At 38.7% G+C, this 22,190-nt stretch overlaps 1 protein-coding gene across 3 annotated transcripts in view; it reads right to left on the bottom strand.

The window, feature by feature from the left end:
* Nucleotides 1-370: 370 nt before the first annotated feature.
* sgip1a (SH3GL interacting endocytic adaptor 1a) overlaps nucleotides 371-22,190 on the bottom strand; it is a 52,030-nt gene continuing 30,210 nt past the window's right edge. For 2 of the 3 annotated variants that reach the window (XM_059035091.1, XM_059035090.1), the window contains 17 exons: nucleotides 20,890-20,901; nucleotides 19,758-19,782; nucleotides 19,201-19,264; nucleotides 18,697-18,773; nucleotides 18,491-18,580; nucleotides 17,891-17,965; nucleotides 17,007-17,690; nucleotides 15,873-15,997; nucleotides 14,563-14,716; nucleotides 11,535-11,594; nucleotides 9,693-9,804; nucleotides 8,717-8,872; nucleotides 7,764-7,896; nucleotides 7,143-7,345; nucleotides 6,235-6,299; nucleotides 5,808-5,972; nucleotides 371-5,403 (listed from right to left, as the gene is read on the bottom strand). In XM_059035091.1, coding sequence (XP_058891074.1) covers nucleotides 5,381-5,403; nucleotides 5,808-5,972; nucleotides 6,235-6,299; nucleotides 7,143-7,345; nucleotides 7,764-7,896; nucleotides 8,717-8,872; nucleotides 9,693-9,804; nucleotides 11,535-11,594; nucleotides 14,563-14,716; nucleotides 15,873-15,997; nucleotides 17,007-17,690; nucleotides 17,891-17,965; nucleotides 18,491-18,580; nucleotides 18,697-18,773; nucleotides 19,201-19,264; nucleotides 19,758-19,782; nucleotides 20,890-20,901 — 2,223 coding nt within the window. In that variant the 3' untranslated portion in view covers nucleotides 371-5,380. The remainder of the gene's footprint in view (nucleotides 5,404-5,807; nucleotides 5,973-6,234; nucleotides 6,300-7,142; nucleotides 7,346-7,763; nucleotides 7,897-8,716; nucleotides 8,873-9,692; nucleotides 9,805-11,534; nucleotides 11,595-14,562; nucleotides 14,717-15,872; nucleotides 15,998-17,006; nucleotides 17,691-17,890; nucleotides 17,966-18,490; nucleotides 18,581-18,696; nucleotides 18,774-19,200; nucleotides 19,265-19,757; nucleotides 19,783-20,889; nucleotides 20,902-22,190) is intronic. The other variant, XM_034029318.3, reaches the window with a different exon arrangement.

The following is a 22,190-nucleotide window of genomic DNA, read 5'->3' on the forward strand; positions in this document are numbered from 1 at the left end:
CAACACCCTATTACTTGCACAATATCCTAAACAACTTTAGGCCTATACTCCTGACAATGTTTAACTCGTAACTCATGAGTTAATAAAAGCTGTTTAAATGCTGTTTTTCCAATTTGTTGGTGGCTTCTTTAAACACTTTCATGAATACAGTTTTGTTTCACTCCATCAATACCGACTTCAAATAATAACAAATGGCTGGGAATCAAAAAAGGATATTATGGGATTGCAAGACTGAGAACTTGTCTCCAGTATAGTGGAGTAATATCCCTCTGCACTACCGTAAAGAACAAATGACTCCTTGAGAACTACTTCCTCCAAGTGAAATCGAAAACATACCCAAAGCATAAATAAAGCACAAATTGATCTTGAGTGCAGAAAAAAGCATAGTTTCATTTTTTTTCACTTTATTTCCAAGAAAACTGACATTGATTGACATCTTAAACAGTTATTACATTATGGTCATTCTGTTTATAGTTTCAAAACTTTGTTCTTAAATGGGAAATCCATTTTTAAGTTAATTTACAATAAAACATAATTGCATATTCAGTATTCTGTGCAATGGATAACATGGAGACAGAGCTAAATTAAATAACATTTTTTTTTTTTTTTTAAAGTAATTATATACAGAGAGGGTTTGATATCCATTCATGTTAAACTAATCTATAAGGCAAATAACGTTACACAGATGACAGTTTCTCATGGATCTTTAAATCACACATTCACATTACCAGCGGCCAATGCACTTCAGAAACAAGTAAATTGTAACTTCCTTCATAATACAGTAGTTTACCAGTAAGGCTTTGAAACCAAGCAGAAGCACAGCCGGCTTTACAAGGAGACAGAGAAGTGTCAGCAAATGTAAGCTTAACACAAACTGCAATCGCAGCAGCAGGCTGCTGAAATCAACACTTACTGGGACCTATTTCATTAATTGAAACTTAAAATACTTCCTTTGTGGACCTGTGTTATGGAAATCTCTTAACAGTGAAAGCAGCATGAAAAGCGGCAGGGAGAGCCTTATCTTAATGATTTGAAATCTCTTACCAGTGAAGGAAGTGCATCTGTAAAGCGCCAGGGAGAGCCTTATCTTAATGATTTGAAATCTCTTACCAGTGAAGGCAGTGCATCTGTAAAGCGCCAGGGAGAGCCCTATCTTAATGATTTGAAATCTCTTACCAGTGAAGGCAGTGCATCTGTAAAGCGCCAGGGAGAGCCTTATCTAAATGATTTGAAATCTCTTACCAGTGAAGGCAGTGCATCTGTAAAGCGCCAGGGAGAGCCTTATCTAAATGATTTGAAATCTCTTACCAGTGAAGGCAGTGCATCTGTAAAGCGCCAGGGAGAGCCTTATCTTAATGATTTGAAATCTCTTACCAGTGAAGGCAGTGCTTCTGTACAACATGTAAAGCGCCAGGGAGAGCCCTATCTTAATGATTTGAAATCTCTTACCAGTGAAGGCAGTGCATCTGTAAAGCGCCAGGGAGAGCCTTATCTTAATGATTTGAAATCTCTTACCAGTGAAGGCAGTGCATCTGTAAAGCGCCAGGGAGAGCCTTATCTTAATGATTTGAAATCTCTTACCAGTGAAGGCAGTGCTTCTGTACAACATGTAAAGCGCCAGGGAGAGCCCTATCTTAATGATGTTAAAGTAGTCAGCGTGGAGACCTGACACCATTTAGATCAATTAAATACCCCCCCATTGTTTCTTTTTATTTTGAAAGCAAAATCCTTCTTCTGATGTGGTGTCTGGTGTTTACCTGCAATCTTTCTGAGTAGCTTGAGGTTCTGTTGTCCAAATACTAAATTTATTGTTTTTCTCCATTAACTGTCTTTAGCTGGCTTTGAGCTGGCCTGAGAATCCTATTGGTCGGCACTGAACGGTTTGTCATGTGACAAAGTGAACTTTCAACTCTGCTGACCCAACAACTCAACATATATATCTGGACATAGAGGGTAGATGGGGCTCGAGTGAAAGAAACTATTTCATCCTTGATACCATTTCAAAAGCTTTACCAAAAACGTCTCTATGACTCCGAAAAGCAGAGCCCCTTCTAGGAAAGCCACTCCTTTCAGATGAGCAGTTCAAAAGAACAGCAAAATAAAAGAAGAAAACCCTAAAGTGAGCCTCTAGAGACAGCTCCCCAAGCGAAACTATTCATACGGCCGTCAGGATTTCATGAACCGAATGCTAAATGCACTCTGGTCATATAGTCTATGTCGTTTATCTGCTTGGTTTGTGTTCATGTTGAGGGTTATTTCTCTGTTTTTCAACTACTGGTAAAATATGCTGTTGTTGCTAAGGAACCTGTTCCCGGTTAGAGACATTTTCTTTCTTTCCTTTGACATTGTGAATTGAAACCCGGCTGCCATGCAGGTAGCCTTTGCTGCAAAACAAAAAGGAAATCTCCATTCAAATGTTACCATAAGACCACCTTGCATGGCCTGTACTGCTCAGTATTAAAGCTAAAGATATGTAAATTGTACACATAAAGCATGTGGCTCTGTAATAACAGTGTTCTCTGTGACATTAGCTTACAAATGCGGAAATTCAATAAAATCTTGCATTTACCCCTTTACAATGCCCTTTGTAGAGGAAAACTAACTGTACATTGATAACATACTGAATATTTCATATAGACATAGGGAGAGAGAACCCAAAACATACCGGCACAGAAGAGGACGAAGATTAAATTACTGTACAACTCCCAGCTACAACAGACCCAGACAGATTTACCTACTTTGTTTTGTTTTTTAACATGCAAAATATTTGGCTCCCAAAAGAAGACAGGTGGGATGTTATTATAAAAATACAATGATGGAATGATACACCCGTCAGGAGGTGCTCCGTAGAGATGTGCTGTAACTTCACAGGCCTATTCCCGAAGAACTGGCACCAATTTAGCCATTCATCACACTACCGTGTGTGCTCGCTGTTTAACGTTGACCTAAACAAAATGCTATGATGTATAAATGTCAAACAGTTTCACTTCATTTTGTTTCAATGCCAAATTGCATTATGTAAACAGCACCTTTGACAAGGAGGAAAGTTTCTAAGCATTAAAAAAAAAAAATCCAGTGCAAAAAGCATTCAAGTACTGTAACTACTCCATAAGCAGGTACAATATAGGGCATTTTTTACCTCAGGTTATTTAGAAGGATGTCTACAAAATAACAAGAAGCAAACTAATACTCACAGTACAAGTTAAGACCCTAACCCTAACCCTAATACTCACAATACAAGTCAAAGCATCCTTTTTCTCCTTTGACCCTTAAATCATGGACACACTGATCCAAACTTTCCAGACAATACTTTTTGCAGTACAAATCAGTGGCTGGGTGCAAGTACATTGTACTGTAATTACAAAATCCAAACAATGATATACGATTGGCTATGAGTATGCCTTGTTAATTTGAAAGCTTTGAAAGCTCCTGTCTCAAAGCTACGATGTTGCCATTTGTTGCCAACGTTCTTGCTCTCAGCCAATGAAAGAGAGTATTTTTTGGATTAAAATAGCACAGTACTTTTTAAACAAGTTCTGTAGACTCGATCTAAAAGATGCCATTTTCTATTCTATTCGTACCCTTTCAAAACTATTTGTTTTAAAAAGCGTTAAAAGAGCCCAGTTTAGATTGCAAAATAAAAGTCATGAATGCTAGCACTGATTTTACTCTGATTAAGTTTATGCTACACATGTTAAATATTATCAGCCAGAAAGTAATTCGGCAAAAAAAAAAAAAAAACACATCAATGCCAATAAAAAAGAAACTGTGTTTGAAACTGCCACCAACAGTAACTGTTTTATATTACACTCTCATTGTTTAACATGATGCACCCAGTTAGAGATTTCATCTTTTTATTCCATATATACCTTAAATTATTTGTTGCACATGAAAATTATATCTGAAATAAATAAAACAAAAATGATACCATAGCATTATACTGTACACAGGATACCCATCTACATACACAGATAACAAAATATTTATAATTCTAGGGCTTCTAAATAGTGGTACTATTCAAATTATAATCATAAACAGAATCATATATATATATATATATATATATATATATATATATATATATATATATATATATATATATATGTATATATATTTTTTACAACAAATCAGTATTGTCAATAAATATAAATATAGTGCTGGAACATACTGTGAACTCTAACACTGCTGTCTGTGTTACAACAATACAAGAAGGCCCTTTAGGATATATAGTACTGATTTTAAATGACATTTTTTTTACATTCTTATGGGAAAACATTTGAAACATTGCAACTACAAAATATAGAGTTATCATTGAAGCTGCCTTTGTACTGTACTATTCACATTATCAAATTAAAATGCTAAATGACTTTAAAAGAGACCATGTCATGATGTGTTTCATCATAAATAAGTAACAATGTCCTAAAAGTAGGCCTGTTTAACCAATTCTCAAGTAGAGACGACCCAACTGGTTTCAGTGAGTTTGCTGCTTCACCACAAGGTATACTGGTGAACAGACCTCAAGTTCTCAAAACAATCGGAATTGCAGGTGCAGAAAAATAACGTTATCTGAACTCTGATTGACCTCCAAACAGCCCTCTGTTATGTAACACGGACTGCAATGGCAATGCTCTTGCTAACAGAGAGAAAATACACGACTCACCTTACAGTAAAGTATATGTTAACATACATGTTTGTATTGGGATGGTGTCTGGAAAGTGGGTCTCAAATTAATAATAGTGTACAGCAAAACCGTTTTGCACATCCAACTACGTTTGGATGGCGGACTGTGTAAGCACCATGTAGATTGTCCATGGTGATTCATTGGTTCTAATCATGCAGAAGAATAAGTATTAGGGTATATTATTTTGGTATCATTCTGATCTCTTTAATTTCTGTTTCTATATATATATACACACCAAGTCTGCTTTGGCGACACCTGTCGGTATCACAGGCATTAAAATTCAGGGCAAAACATGGTACCAAAATCATTTCACAGGGCAAAGTATGATTGCGCTCATTGGCACCCCACTAGCGCCCCATAATCAGGCACTAATGCCCTTTGCCTCAACGTTAGTGCCTTGCCCTATAATCAGATTTGGGTCCTACATGTTTAAAGGAAAGAGTGGCTAACCTAGATGGCAATATAGATGTGAAGTGAATCCATTTTACAAATACAATAATTACACTTTAAAACTGTTGACAATTCTATATAGAAGTTATAATACTGCTGGATTGGTCACCTTGGATTACTTGTAGAATATAAAGTGTTAAAAGTTTTGTTGTTTTCTTATTTTTATTTTTTTACTTTAATGATTAAAGTCCTTTATTATTTCATCCAATCCAATGAGTAGATTTTCTCTGCATCGCAGTTAGCCATTGTTTAGTTATCAGCCAGGTACTTTCCTGTAAAAAAAGAATTAAGGAATTCCAATTATTTCAGAAGTAGAATTGCAATTATTCCAACTTTGGTTGTTCCAATCCCCCGAACAGCCCCCTGATAACCTGCAATGCTCTTCCACCCCGCTGACAAAGAACTAGCCCTCTACTTCATGAATCCACACCACACTACTGGCATTGCATTTTAAAAAGTACAGGAGTCACAGTGCAATTACTTAGCAACTTTTACAGTAACCCCAAAAATTTGATTTACAATTAATTACTTGGATTGTGGGTTTCCTTTTTACTTTAGCAGACAGTAAGTCTTTATGTACAGCTGATTAAACAAATATTCAGGGGTTCACCAGCGTGGTTACCATGGCCCTTTAACACAGGTCTTTATTTAAGGTTTGACTGTCGGTATGACATACCTGCAGCGAATCTCTTTTTAATTAGCGAAAATCTGTAGCCGGGACCGACCAGCTCAATATCGCAGCCTGACAATGTACTTCCTTCGCTTGTGAACTGCACCGCCAAAGGAGATGGCTTACTGGGGCCCTCGGATAACTGGAACCTTGCGAGCAGAGACCCGACTCCTAAAAGAGAATGGAGAGAGCGGACATTTCAGCAAACTCAAGAGGCTTACCATCTTAGGGAACACCCTGGGCCAGATCTTCAAAGCGTTTACTCCAGTCTTTAATGACCTCCTATGACTGAAAGTAGTGAAGAATTAAACGTGATATGAAGCAGCTGGCGTGGCTTATGTGGGTTTGTTTTGTGCTTTTGCTTCCCTCTAACAAAAATTTGAAAAACGTCTAGAATTAGAAATGAATTATTTGGTGCTCAGTTGAAGCTTACCTCCATTTTCAGACTTCTGAGAGATATCAGGGATCTTCCACAGAATCCTCTGTTGTTCAGAGTTCCTTAAAAAGTCAGCAGACAAATACATTAGCCTACTGGGGCATGTTTTCTTTACCACCCCATTTACAACCTTTTCTGTAAAGATAAAACTGTTAATATTGTGAATCAAGTAACGACTTTTATTAACCACCTTGGTTGTCTGGTTCTAGTTTTTCCAATATTAACCAGTCATATAAAATGGTGCAACCTTTTTCAGTATTCTAGTAATTCCACATAATCACCACCAGATGACACTGTCGTACACTTGTGCTGCTCTGCTATAAGTCTCTATCTTTTCTATAACTATTCTAAACCATTTTTTAAAGGAATTAAGAAAACGTGTTCCAGTCTCTGTAATGTAAAATCATAAAGAATATAATAAAATTAAAAAGAGAATGGAAACTTCCTTTATATTGTTCGTTACGAGAATATACCAGGCTCAACCATTATGAATTCCACGCAGTAAACTCACTCAAATACTGCCTCTGTAAAGAGATTCCAAACCACAGGTTCACAGCAAGAAAATGCATGGATGCCCTTAGACTTTTATCAAAGAGGTAGGTTCACAGCTGTGCCTTTGTATTGTGATTAACGAGGTAGACGTTTAATGTGCACATATTACTCAAACTTGAGGGTTTACTTCTATACAAAAAAGAGATCCATCGATGAAATATCCCCTGCCTGAGGAGATCAATCTTAAATGGTCTCACTTGAATAACAACGTTGACCACAAGTATCTAGAAGATTGCCTGGAAGACTGTTCGTACCGGACTGCCATGCAGTAACCCCTTTCCATTCTTACAATGCCTCCTTGGTTAAAATGTACATGGTTCTTCCAACTCTGGGATTATCTGTAGTTTTCTTACCAGGCAGCAGGGGGCAGCACGGCCTGTAGTTTGGTGACCCCTCCATCTACCGGGACTAGAAACTGGACATTGTTCAGAGCGACCGGTGTTGTCATGGCGTCCGCGTTGTACTTGTAGTCTATTCGGAGGTCAGTGCTGGCAGGCTCACATCGCCAATTCACTGCCAGATTCAGGGGGGTGGACTGAATACTCTGTGCAGATACCTGGGAGACAATGAAGCCATGAGGAATACGCCTTCATACACTGCATTACTATGATATCCCTTATACAAGTTTACCATTGTAAAAGCATAGAGAGGTGTAATAAAGCACACTAAAAGAATAGGAAAACACAGGTGAGCATTGCAAAGCCCAGGGGTCTATGGTAAAGCATATTGAAAACATGGCAAACCATAGTAAACTATGGTAAATGTACAGTATAATCATGGGAAAAGCATGGGACTACAACAATACAGCGCAACATGCCTGTGGTAAACCTTTATAAGGGATAGAAGTATACACGGTACTAAAAGCTAACATAACAAATATTCAGCTATTTTTATTTTAAATATCTCTCTTTTCTAAAGTTGTCCTGGAAGGTACAGTCCGGTGATCCAGCTGGTTTTGGTTGAAGTATCCATACCTGATATTTTAACATATCCACATTGTAATATGTTGCTTGCGGTTTCTGCTCGGCCACTTTCTTTAAATGTGTCATCAGGCTTGGCATGTTAACCCAGAATTCCTTTGAGTTGGCATCTGATTGTGTGGCATCGCTGTGCAGAGAACAAACAAGACATGGATCACTGAGCCAGGTAGAGCTTTGCTTCCACATTATACTGTAGTTTAGATTTTACTAAACATACTGTAACAAGCAGAACAATGGCATCGGCAAAAACAAAGAGCTCTGCTTCAGTTGTGATATTGAATATTGTTAGGAAAAGCTGAAAGGGTCGGGTTAGTAATTAGATTACTTTTGCGTCTTTGAGACGGAATGTGTCAGTATTCTGATTCCAGAATCACCAGCATAAACCCAGAGCTGGAATGTGTCAGTATTCCGACTCCAGAATCACCAGCATATACCTAGGGCTGGAATGTGTTGGTGCCCTACTTCTACAAGTACTAGCAGTGCCATTCATGTTTGGCTCATATACTTACATGCAAGCAGGTGCAAGGGTAAAGAAAGCATCCCTACAGCTAAGCACTATTACTATAAATAGTTCAATGTGGAGATAACCTGGGCATCTATCACTTCCTATCCCCCAGCTTGTGTGGAAGCACTGAACCTATTCATTTTTTCTTACGCTAACATTAGTTGCCCTTTTTAACCCTTTCCAAACTAGAGCAGGGTGTACGGTGGCCTCATCAAATTCCCACAAGATACTTCTTTCCTTCTTCTATGGGGGTACAAGCCACTCCTGAAAGTACAAACAAGTCTGGCTGCACGAATGCCTTCAAGCAGATCTGCAGTCAATTTCCTTCTTACACCGGAACATATTCATGTGGATTAGCAGAGTCACAAACACACAACTCATCTGTGTTAGTGTGCGTCGATGCATTCAGCTATTCTGCGATGATAAAGGACATGCTATTTACCAGCAGAGAAGCTGGGGGTTAGGCAGGACGTGCTCCAGCCTGCTGTAGTTTGTTATACTGAATGTTAGAACAGCCGGGGAGGTATTATTGGCAAAGTGCCTGGTGATTCCTGCTGGAAACGAAAGCACCATCTCTCCTGTAATCTTCACAACACACCTTGAAAACAAAAGGCAAACAGTGGTTAAAACACAAGGGACATGGCATCCAGTGTCACTGAAGAGGACCGGTGGGGCGGGGGGGGGACGGGTCTGTCCCTGCATCTTTATGGCACTTTAGGGAAGTAAAAACAATGGGACGCGGTGATTGATATGGAAACTGGGTCAGTAAATTGCTCTCTTTTATCAACAATGGAAAAATTCATGGATCCCTTTTGACTATTCCATGGTCTAAATCCGGTTTTAAAAAACAGCAACCTAGTTTTTGAAAAACATGTCATCAGTCTGGAATAAAAAAAAAGGAAAAAAGAAAAAAAGGAACCTTTACTGCAAACACTACGGCACGAAAAATATACAGTATGGGGAATTTAAATATGTTTAATTTGATTCCAGGCATTCATATTGGTGTATATTGTATTATAACTCTTTAAGAGAGATCTTAAAGAGTTACATTATAAATGAATTCTAAAAAAGGTTTACAGCAGGCAAAAATCTGACCTGTAATAAAAAAAGAAAATGCTTCTGCATTTTCCTATTATCCTTATCTGGAGAAGAGTTATTCGTCAATTAGTACTGAAGTCCACCAATACATGTGATATTGTAAGGAAAATAATTTGATGTCTGTAAATGAGAGCACACAATACCTTGTCCCGAGTTGGCTAAGTTGGAAAACATCCTCCCACCTTACAGCTGATTTTGAGCAGTGTTCTCAAGTGTGCTCACAATATTTGTTTAACCTTTGTTAACCCCTACAGTACAACAAACATGAAAAGGCATGGCTATTCCAGTCATGCCATGTAAAGGATGCATGCAGTGCTTACTTGCTGGGATCAGCTCCTTTGAAGTATGCGTTTACAGTTTCTGTGAAAGCTGCAGCCACTGGAAGAGTGTCCTGTGCCCCCATGGTCAGAGGACTGGGCCCTCTGGAAGAGCCTGCAACACATCACAAAGTCATCTACATGACAGGGGCCTGGAGCTGCACAACCTGTAGCATACCCACTATTAACCAGGCAAACCACAACACAGAACAACTCAGGGGCCACTCAACAGCTCTGCTTTGCTTCAACTCTTTTGCTTTTAAGATTTATTAGAGATCATATTTTGTATGCATTTAATTATACTGTTTTTATTTTTTAACCCACTTACTCATTCCATGTATTTCCTTAAAAATGTAAATGGAGAACTCAAGAAAACATAGGGTGCAATGGGGATGCTTCTTGATGGCATTCAGATGCCTTTGCAGAAACGGATATTCTCAACAGCAGGCTTGAGATTCCGTGACATATGGCTTTAAAAGGCATGGATTACAATTCTCAACAATGAGAGCGGCTTCGGCAAAACCTCTCAAGATCTGGGAGGAAAATTAGGTAGTGGAAATTACTATTATTTTAGGAATAAGTTTTTTTTATACTACAGTAGTCTCCGGCTAAGAGAACACCCCTCAGGAACCAAGCAAAGTGTTCTAATAGCCGAAGTGTTCTCTAAGATGGAGTGAGCCACCAGACACAACATGAATCAATAAATAAATAAATATGTATCACTTGTCATGACGCACGTGAATCAACATATGAAATGAACTGAATAAGTAAAAAAAAAGCAAACGTTAATAAACTGACTGTCAAACTAAATTAACACAGCATCCCTACGCATGTTAAAAAACGCTGGAGCAATATACAAGACATGCACATTATGTAGCAGAATGGTGAAGCAACTCACCAGAACGGGAAACACCAAATTGCTTGGTGGCTTGTGTCTGATTCAAGGTTTGTTTTCAAGAGCTCTAACAATTTCCAGACACAGTGGTGCATTTCACCGTTTGTTTACATGTAAGTTTGTAGCGATGAGGTGCACTCGTGGAAATCAGAATACAAAACGAGGCAATGATATGACGTTGGTTCTGGAAAGATTGAATAAACCAATCAGTGTTCATCAAGACACTCTCGCAATGACAAGTTAGTTATGAGAAGACTGAATAAACTATTTGAATTTTAGTTTGATGATGATGAGTTATCAGGTTACACAACAGTACTGTATCCGTTGTGAACGACTTGCTGTCGGTGCCAAGTTAAGCGAAGTTCCTGTTCCTTTAGCCGGAGCATTTACAATGGGAAAAATCTGTTTCATCACAAAGGTGTTCCCTTTGGTGAAGTGTTCTCTTAGTAGGTGTTCCTATACGTGGAGACGACTGTATTTTTATTATACGACAGGGAGCTGTTAACTAAAAATAACCGCAGCAATAGTAACACAACAATTATGTCAGTTTAAGAATCTTGATGTAGATTTGGACCACATACTCACTAAACCATTTTAACCGATATTCCCCATTTGGGTCTGGTTTTATTCCTCCATAAATATTGACTTGAAAACATGAGAACTCAAAGGGCAGTGGACTAAAGAGTGTGTTGTTAGTTTACTAATAAAGGTTAACTAGAAGCTGTCCAAACCGGGGGAGAAAAAAGTCATGCAGAATCTACACATGCAATTAATGTATAGAAATCATACAGAAATATGCAGTGTGATGACGAAAAAAAATGGCAGATTGTCACTGCATGGAGGAGAGTGGTTCTCAAGGATGGGAGGAAGATAGGAGGGAACATGAAGGGGTTAGGGCAGAAGCTGAAGAAATGAAACTCAAGGTGTGCTACACACTGTACACAACTTACCTTCAAAGGTTAAATAAAACTTTCCTCTGTCAAACCATACCAAGGAAGGCTGGTCATTCTCTGTGTGGATGGGAATTGAAGTGGGGCGGGGAGGGTAGGGAGAGAGAAGGACAATAGTGTGAGTCACACGGCAGGTCTAGCAAACGTCACAGTGGGTGGGAACACAAGGCACTGCAAGCCACTAATGTGAAAGGGAGGCGGGGGGGGGGGGGGGGGGGGGTTCTCTTTTTATTATTCCAAACCTTGACAAGGTGTTCGCAAATATCATTGTGAAAAAGGGCCCTGTTGTGCAGATATACAAAAAGTGAGGCCATGACCGCATAAAAAGCATTTGTCTTGAAGCAGGAACTCAAGGGTGCTGAAGATTAAGACCATGGCTGTTGCATTTATTTAAAAGTATTGTACGCATTCAAATGTTTCATGTTAATCTAGGAGTGTTATAAATGCTGATTTCAATACAACTCAAATTGGCTTTTTCTCTTCTTTTATCAATGGTAGAATAATTGAAACATGCATGCAGTACTAGAGTGAGAATAAGGGTTCGGTTTTCTGTGGGTAACGCTTTCTTTTAAGTTGAATTAAAGCATTTGTTCCTAGTAGCAGTGCTTAAGAGAACCTGAAATCGATTGTGACCTTGCGTGAAGTTCAGCATATTCATATTTGTTTCATAAGTATTGTTAGAATTATTGATTGGAAGTAGTTTTGCCTCATATCCAGAGTCTTCATGATTAAATATAGACTTCTGCACCACTGCATAGCTGACAAAAGACCATGTACATGGGGGGGGGAGGGGGGGAGTGATTGTTTATTGATCACTAATTAGATGAAAATGTAAGTTTAAAAATGCTTTTGCATGAAACAAACACTGATTTTCAGGTACCTTGGTAACACTTTACATTACACGTGTCTTATTGCACTGTAATGACATTGCAATTGCAAGAGAGGTTACATGTGTATTGCATTCTACAGTGCGATTACAAAACACGTCAACAACTGCCAACGTTTCATTTTGTAATTAAGCATGTCGTTGCATTGTAGCTACACAACCATGTGTAAATACATTGTTATTACAATGAAGTCAGATACACTAAATGCAAACTTTTACCATAAGCTCTACCTGGAACAGTTCCTTTAATTACTTCAAAATTATAAATGTAAAGTAGATACTGTGCAACTACAAGCCAGACCATATACTGTAAATATATGGCTTTATGTTATATATTTACAAAAGAAAATACAAAATAACAGCATGTAATTATACAGTAGCTGCTTTGCAATTCCCCAAATACATGTGCAATTCATCCATCTTAAAATAAACTGTTGCCACCGAGCTCATTAGCAATGCAGTTGTCTTGCACTAGATTTTTCTCGAATGTGTAACAATGGCAAGGGTGTCTGTGAGAGAGAGTTAGGGGCCGACAGGAAAGCAGCAGACAGATAGGACTGACTCACTGTTTGAAAAGGGACAGGAGAAATAGGAGAGGGAGGAGTGAGGAGGGGATGATGATGGGAGGGAAGGGAGTAGAGAGCGAGGCAAAAAAAAGAAACAAACCCCAAAGAGGAAAGGAAAGAGGTGGAGTAGCAGCAGGATAAACCGAGAACTCAAAAGAGAATAGAGAGAAACACGAAGGCTGGGCTGGAGAATGAGTTTCCTGATCAAATACAGGTGGTGTGGGGTTTAATTGTATGGGAGGCGCCTACCAGACCTTCGTTGTTTTGGCAAATTGTTCTTGTGTGTCTTCAAGGAAAGTTAATAAGTTATGCAATGATATATCATTTTGAAGGCTCAACTTCAAAGCTAACTAGTGTATTCTGTTTCACTCTTACTACGCTGTGAAATATATCATTTAGTCAGTACCCTAATACATTATCACAATAATTCTGAAGAGTAAAAATTGAAATGAAAGTGTGTGCGCGTCTGAAACATGAATATGAAATGGTGATGTTTTTGTATTATAATTACATAGAGTATCAATTTAGCTTTAGTGTTAGGCTTGACTGGTGTGAAAATAGGGCATTATTAATGCAATTTTAGATTTGGGATTGGTCTTCTTTGACTCTTTAGTACAGTACGTTTAAAAAAAAACAAAAACAAAAACATGCGTATTAATATAATCCTCTTGTTTTTTTATGTTAAAAAAAGCAAAAAATAATCTGCTTTATAAAATGGGAATTGCCATGCAAAGTGACACCTGCCACTCTCATCACTGACATTTTGATGCGTATATATATATATATATATATATATATATATATATATATATATATATATATATATATTATGAATGGTATATGCACATTACAGATGTCACAGATCTATAACTCTGCAGGCATAATTGCTTGTACTGTGACATTTCAATATGCCTTTGAACCTGCAGGTGTATCACAATGCCTGTCAAACGTGGGCAGTTTGTCAACAAAAGCATCCTCTTCTGACATCATTGACAAAAAGAAAAGGAAGCAAGCATAATAAAAAGTAAATCAAGAATAAATGATAGCAGGAACAAAACAAACAATGACACATCTTTACAGATTCACATTTATATTAAAAAAACATATACAAAGGGGCAAATGTAAAGAAAGGAATTATGAATGGAATAAAAGATTAATTAAAATGGTATACATTTAAACAAGCAGTTTAGAAAGTTTAAAAAACCCATCGATGTCATTTCAAACACTTTACTGATTTTTAGATAAGCTGTGGTATACACTTTAAATTAGAAATGGCCAGATAGATTCTCAGCCCAGCCAAATACATGTGAAGTGCATATTATTACAACAAATACAAATATGATGAACGTGTTAGTGAAGGCTTGACACTACGATGACAAAGTAATTACCAAAGGGGTATTTTATATAGAGCAACTCCTGTTTGCAATTGTATGTATATTTTTGTTGTTGATGTGGTTGTTGTTGTTGTTGTTTTGTTATATCATCAGGTCAGTTGATGTACAGAAAAATATTACTGATAAAATGTCAGGCTGAGAAAACATCTGGCTTTTCCAGTTGACTGTGAAATAATTCAGACCTGAAACGGAAACGGAGAGGTCTTTACCGACAGTGGGCGTAGTGGCCGCACTCAGGGAATTGGTCGATGATATGGAGGACGTGCTTTCAGCGCGAGCCAGAGGTGCCACTGTGGGTGGGCTGGACGAGTGGGCGGGAGGGCTGAATGGCCGGGGCTGAAGGAAAAAAACAAGAAACACACAATGAGCACGCGGCTCAACTTCTCCCAGTTCCCACTTACTGTACGATGAACCCTTTACATCACCAGTAGGGTTACCTCCACTCAGGTACAATACACAGCAACTCCGGACAGAAGGGGGGGGGGTTAAAAGTGTTAGAAATCCTATTCATATTGTGCGTCTATCGCAGTAATATTGTATCCTGATTTATCTAACTTGTGTTCAATCTATGGTACTGGTGGCATTTAGTGTCCTGCGAAGGCATATTGGATTTCCGGGACACCTTCCTCAAAACTGGGACGATCCAGGGAAAACAGAGAAAGGTGGCAAGCCTAAAATTCACCAGGAACAAACTTCTGCTGTTTAAGGGTAGCCTTTTAATGCAGCATTTTCAATCTGTGTGGAGATATTGAGGTAAGTGTGCCTAGAAAATGATTCAGAAAGATGTTGAGATCTAGACACAACAATTAAAAAAAAAAACCAAAAAAAAAACCGTTGCCCTCAATGAGTCATCGTAGTGAGACCGGCGTGTTTATCAAACAGTCTGAGCCCAAATCATATTGCATAGAATAATTCAGCAATAAAGTAATACACTTTATCCCTGGTTGAAAAAACCAAACAGCAATGTAATAATATAAATGCAAAAGAATCCTTTTTATCCCACGTGTTTTCTCCTTTTCGATAACAGCAGCTGCATTTTGTTGTCATGGCACTAGACATTAACCATCAAAAGAGCATGACAACGCTCAGCACAGTCAACTGCAGTATCATAACAGCCATCTCTGCACTGCAAGATCCTTTTTAAAAGATGCAGCACCTATAACAACATTCAAATCTAATTAGATGTTTCAGCTTTCTGGCAATTATAAAATCTATGCCGATAATTATGCAGTCAGTGGCCTTTCTTACTGAGATCTGTCGTTCTGTTGGCTTAATACCAGCTGCATATCAGCTTTATGTGCATTTCATATGTGGTCACAAGGCGGCACTGTTTATAGTTCTTCCATTAACTGTTCAGCTTATTAAACCTGTGCAAAGCCACCATGATTGTCTTTTGCTCAGCAGTCTCACTTTTAATGTCAAATGACTTTTTTCCTGGGATGTTAATGAAGTATTCTTTCTATTTGAATTATATGAATGGGGCAACACGTACCACGTCTCCGGCACCAGGCTTCCCAGGAGGCAGTTTGGGTCGGGAGGGCGGCCGCGGAGGAGGAGGGGGCGGGGTTGGGCTGCTGCTAGCCAATGGGGTGGCAGGACGAGCCGGGGAAGAAGAACCTATAAACAAACAGCGGGAGATCAGCAGGAGAAAACCTGAATTTGACTGTCAGCGTCCATGGGATTATGATTATTTATATTATTATGACACTAATTATTACACAAAAAGCTTTGCTTTAAGCTGTATATTCATTCCATCAACTGCCTGGGCTGTAATTACTAACATCACGACTACATGACTAAATACAGTGTAGTTAAAGAGACTGTTTACGCCATTTAAATGTTCATTAAATGACATTTCATTTTAACCTGTGCCATCTTCAATATAGCTTCTAATCAATCTGTAGGTGAAACATGTGAAAGGTCTAAGTGCTCCTGCTGCTATCATCATCCATTGTTCTCTCTCTGGTAGGAGCAATGGGACATACGAGCGAAGTCTATTCTCTGCAGAGATTACTCTTCAACCACACAGAAGGATTCACACACACCCTTTTTACATTTACATCAACCCTGCCTTAGAACTGAAAGCCCAATCCAAACTGAAAATGTTAGTCCACCTGCACTTGGGACCCCATAGTCCTGCATGTAAAACCAAGTTCATTGGTGAGGGAGTGGGCTTCGGTAAATCAGTATGGGTTGCATCCTTTTAAACGGATGCCATCAGTACATTAATATACATCTGTTATATAGAGATAAGTCTGAGAATGAACCGTCTAAGCTTCAGAAGCAATGCTGTCAGACAGGATCTACACCTTGACAGTGCACAGCATAATTATAACTGAAAAACCTGAGTGCCTGGCCGCTGTGATGGCTGCCTCTGGGGTATAAACTAAAATAAATTGTATTTGCTAACTTTAAAAAATAAACAAAAAAACATTTCCCTGCTTTTTAGTTCTGCATTTTCAGTCCCAAATATTTGTGAACGTGAAACTAAAGACTTCTTTTAGTCTCCATTACTGTCAATCCATCACACTTCAGGGGAAACAAACACACGTTTAAATGTGAAATGGCACACAGTAGAATATGCTGTGGCAGCCCTCTATTAAAGTAAACTGTACGGCACACATACCACTGCCAGTGCCTGCCCCCGGGCAGGGTCCCGGGGAGGACACCACCGTCCTGTAGGTGGGGGGCGGAGGCGGAGGGGGCGTGGCTCTCGGACCCTGCCCAAACTCTTTGGGAGACGCTGTTGATTCGACGGCATGGTCTTTTCCTGGATGCAGGTCGGAACTCCTCTTCCCGTTTAAGTTCAGGGGAGGGGGGATATTGCGCGTGGGCTCAGCGGGGGGGGAAGCTGCTTTGGTCTCAGATGGCATGGGTGGGATCAGGGGGACAGGTGGGGGGGACACAGGTTTGTCTTTGGGGTACACCACTGGAGGAGCCGGGGCAAGAGCAGGGACAGGGGCTGGGGCTGGGGCTGGGGCAGGGGCAGAAGCAGGGGCTGGGGCAGGAGCAGGGGCAGGGGTAGAAGCAGGGGTTGTAGGAGGAGCAGTGGCAGAAGCAGCAGCAGCAGCATCATCATCAATGTGTTCTGGGGACTCATCTGAAAAACGGACCCACTGGCTCTCTGTGCTCTCTGCCTGGGGTTTTGGGCATTCTACTGGTCCAAAGATGTTGTCCAAGTCACTGATAGATGGCAGTTTGCGATCCCTGCCTGCTTTCACCGAAGGATCCTCGAGTGAATTTGAAGTCGGCTGCCACGTAGCGACGTCAGTGTCAGACTCAGGCTTGGGACTTTTTGAAACAGCTCCATCTTTATGTTACAGATGATTACAAGACAAAAAAGTGTTATAGAGATCGATCACAATGTAATTCAAGAAAAGAGAATTTCACACAATTATAATAACAAATAAACATCAATGTACTGTACCATACAATGCATTGGTCAATTGTAGCTACCAACAGGGTCAAGGTTAAAGATAATGAACCTGAACGAATGTAAATTGTTCTTACTCGCGACATCTGTTGAAGGTGAACCGGTCTGAGGCAGTGTTGCTGGAACATTCTTAGGTGGAAGTGGAGGCGGAGCTAAAATGAAAAAATTGGACATTTCTTTCTTACAGATGAGATGAACATTAGACTGGAGGAGGTGAAAAGGAATAGCATGCCCCAATAATGATGGATGGTGGCGAGTGAGTGTCTGTAAATGAAGGTACTAACCAACCCCAGTGGTTTTAAAATGAGCCAGGGATATGGCTGTGATACGGCTTTATTTTAACAATTGGGGTCCTAAAATGTTCTGATGTGGATGCTTTTTCTTCAGTTTCTTATGCGTTTCTTGCATGTTAGCATGATGCAAGCATTACACTGCAATGCAAATCCATTTCGCCGCAGTAAATAGCCAGGTTTTAAGCTCTTCAGCTGCAAGTGAGGCCTTTAACATTTTATCAGTCCAGACTTCTTAATCACTGCACAGAGATAATGAATATTCAGATCTGTTAGTTTAATTTAGAGGTTTGAGTGATCACATTACTCATGGCTGATGATTAATGAGATGAAACAGTTGACAGTTTCCCAGCTTTGGGAATGCGCATTCGAAAAAATAAGACTTACTTCCAGTTGGAAATGGTCTTGGTAATGGGGCCTCCTGATTTGGACCACTGGGTCGAGGGACACCCCACACTTCTGACTCGTCTATTACAACTACATTGAAAAGGAAGATAATACATATCTATAGCAATATTAATGGCTCCTCCAATTCAACACTAGTAAGATTTCCGCATGCAGTTTTAGTATCTTAAGTTTATTAAATGAAGTACCTTCAGTTTTCTGTGCCTCAAAGGCTGTTTCCAGAGGTGGGCCGAAGAGAGCTGTAGGATCCTCTAGTGCTTTCTTACTGGAAAGAGGAAGGAATGAGGCAGAATGAGCCGCGAGGCCAACATAACAGAAAACATTCAAACAGGAAAAAACAAAAACACGCGCAAGAGGTCCTACCATACTTAGATTCTATATCGGCCCTATTCACAACTCTGTAACTTATTAGTTAGGGTCTGTTGTTTTTATATGTATCTATATATAAAATAAAGTTGTGTTTTCATGAAACTGTTCTAGACTGTCTTCTTTAACAACAGCTTAGAACGGTTTTATGAATATTTAATTTTATTAGGCTATTCAACAAAACATCTTTCAAAGTAAAGCTTTGTGAACAGTGCCCATAGCAACACGTTTAGTCTAAAGTGGTTACAGTGTTGCTGCAATGCTAATTTACACCGAGGTATTATAAAAAGGTGCAGTGTAGCTGTGAACAGTGCACAGAGACTCACCTGACAGGCTCCGCAATGGGGGTGGGTGTTGCTGTGGAACGCCTGGGTCTTGCTATTTCTTCCCCTAGGAGAAGATGAATCAATGCAATAGTGCTGGTACTGCATACTGACCAGTCTTACTGCTATCTCACACTGACTTAAAACTTAACATGATACAAACTCATAGCTAAATCCTGAAGTTAGTTCAGAAGATATAATACAATCTCAATAAACTGCTATGGGCTTCCTAGCATGTTTAATACACCTTTTACATCTAGATAGAATCATCTTAAAGGGTAACTATATATGGTAACAGGTGCATGCTAAATGAACCTTGGTGCATTAAGTGTGACAGGTACTTTTTCTTGGGATATGTATTGCCCACAAGGGGTAATATATTATTCACAACCCTTGTTATAGTAATGTGATCGCTACATAGATATGTATTAGTAAAGTGATAGCTACATAGATAGATTGAATACAGTCAATGAATGTATAAGTTTGGTAAATAACCATATATTACATATTACAAAGTCAATATCAACTTCTACTGCTGTATATCAGACCACAATACTTACTTGACAAGTGTCTTTTTATCAGGCCCTGTAATTAAAAAAAGGCATCTTAAAAAAATAAATAAATAAATTTTCTTTCATTAAAGCAAAAGCTTAATAAATCTGTCCCATCATCATTCAGGTCCAGCCAATAGCATATCATTTTATCACAGCTGTCAATGCAGTGCTACAAATCAAGAAGGAATTTCAATATACTTTAAAATATTGAGGTAGAAACAATCTGTGTATCTGAGGCATTCCACCCACAGTGCAGGCAGTGAATGACACATAGCTGGGTGTTCAGCTTGGCATTCATTAGGAATTACTTTATCCAGCACCACTGGCTTAGCTATGAACCAAATAGTGACCTTACGCAAAATGATGTTTATTAGTTAGTGTCGTGGCTGCTAAATCATTTCTTTAGAATCAGTTTCTTGAAAGAAACAATGGATTTTCCTGAAGTAAAATATACAGTATATCAACAATAGTTGTACCACAAAGAAATGTGGGTCTACCATACCATACTGTACCAATTAAATCTATATAGCATCCTTCCTAGGACAGCTTCCAAAAATGTAACAAACTAAAAATCAGCTTTGATCTGCTTGCTGGTTGGTATAAGGCAAAATATTATAGCAATTGTGCGTTTAAAAAATTAGACAAAGGTTTTGAAGAAATGTCTCAATTTCTTAATAAAACGAATGACTTGGGAAGCTCTTTTTTAATCCAAGTTCCTTTTACTTCATTTATTGTACCATGATAATTGTGTCAACTTATAAACTTCATGAGTGAAATGATGAAACTGCAGTTCATACAATAACCCAGTGCAGTTTACAGCAGTATATTGCTACACAGTGAAACCACTATTTTCCAATCTAACTGGGGCCGATTTGAATAAATTACAATACAACCCAATATATTAAAGTATACAATATACTCTAGCCTACTTTAATCACTCAAGATGGCGGGCTGATTAGTACGCTGTCTCTGTGAAAACAGATAAGCATTACACTCAACAGGTTAATAAGAGGGGGCAGTTTGATGAACAGAGGCGTTCGTAGAACTGAACTTTGTATAATCAAGGTTTCACTGTAAATTACGTAATGGCACTGGAAGCACTGAATTGTCTTTTATGATCAAAATCTTGACAACTTACCGGGCTACGCTTCTGTGACCGGCAAAAAGGAAGAGAGAAGAGACACCTGATCAGAAAGTGACAAGTCAGTAAAGCATCACTTTAAATAAAAAACAACTGCAACAATGGAGGGTCCCGGGGTAAATACAGGCCATTTAATTACTAAACAAAAACTAAAATCAGACTGTACTAAAAGACACATGTTACAGCAGACATGTATTTTCACTTAAACACGTTTGTTAAAGAAAGCTCTCTGTTTAATTGCCTTACTATCAGGTGGCATGTTAGAATTGCACTTCCTGTATCTTTTCACCTGAGCTGTTTCTCTGGGGTGAAAGTGGCAGACTGAGAGCATTCTTTAACCTAGAATGGTCCCAGATATCATTTTGTACAATGCAGACAGATGTTTGAAATAATGCACAGCAAATTGAAATGCATGGTGTGTGTGTGGAGCTGTTTCATTAGCCATAGCCTCATTAAAGTAGAATGTTATTTAACAGTACTTATCTTTTGTGGATTATCACACCATTCATGCTGAACAAAATTCATTTTGTTTAAAAGCTACTCATAAAGCTCTCATTGTCATTTGTTTTTTTTTAAAATAGTAAATCTATATATTTGTGAAAGAACACTGAGGAGTCATCAAAGAACCTACAGTAGCCAATGATCCTTCTCTTATCTGAAAGTCAATACCTTTTCAATACTAACATGGCTTAAGAAGTGGTGAAAATCAAGGGAATTTCATAATTTGTCAATGAAAAACAGTGGATCATTTTACAAATTCACCATGTATTCCATACATACATACATATTGCTCAGTAGTAAGTGGCTTGTATCATCTCTGACTGTATCTGGCCCCACCTGAGTTTTTTATTGATGTCATTTCCAAGCATGCCCCGGTTTTTTTAGTCCAGACTGCCTGAGTTAATGTAATACTCTGTACTTTGAATTTACAAAGGGCACAGAAAGGAAGAGTAAGTGCATTGCTCAGTAGTAAGGAATGCTTTTCCAACTATTCATCATGAAACAGAACAGTATTTCAAGTTCAGACTGATTTAATTAAAACAAGATAGCACAAATCTAGTTACAGTACAACCCCCCACCTAAAAAAACCTTACATGCCATTAAACAAATAATCCTTTGAGCTGTAATATAAATGAGGGAGAATAGCAGCATGCTGAGATGACACTGGTGAAAACAAATAAATGTACTTAATCCAACAAAAACGTATTCACACTTAATGGTTTTGAAGCAAAATCTAAACAAATGATTACATTAAAAAAAGCAAGAGTTACAGATTCTAACAATTTCTATTGAACCCC

The sequence above is a fragment of the Acipenser ruthenus genome, chromosome 12 (assembly GCF_902713425.1).
Source record: "Acipenser ruthenus chromosome 12, fAciRut3.2 maternal haplotype, whole genome shotgun sequence".
Classification (NCBI taxonomy): Eukaryota; Metazoa; Chordata; class Actinopteri; order Acipenseriformes; family Acipenseridae; genus Acipenser; species Acipenser ruthenus.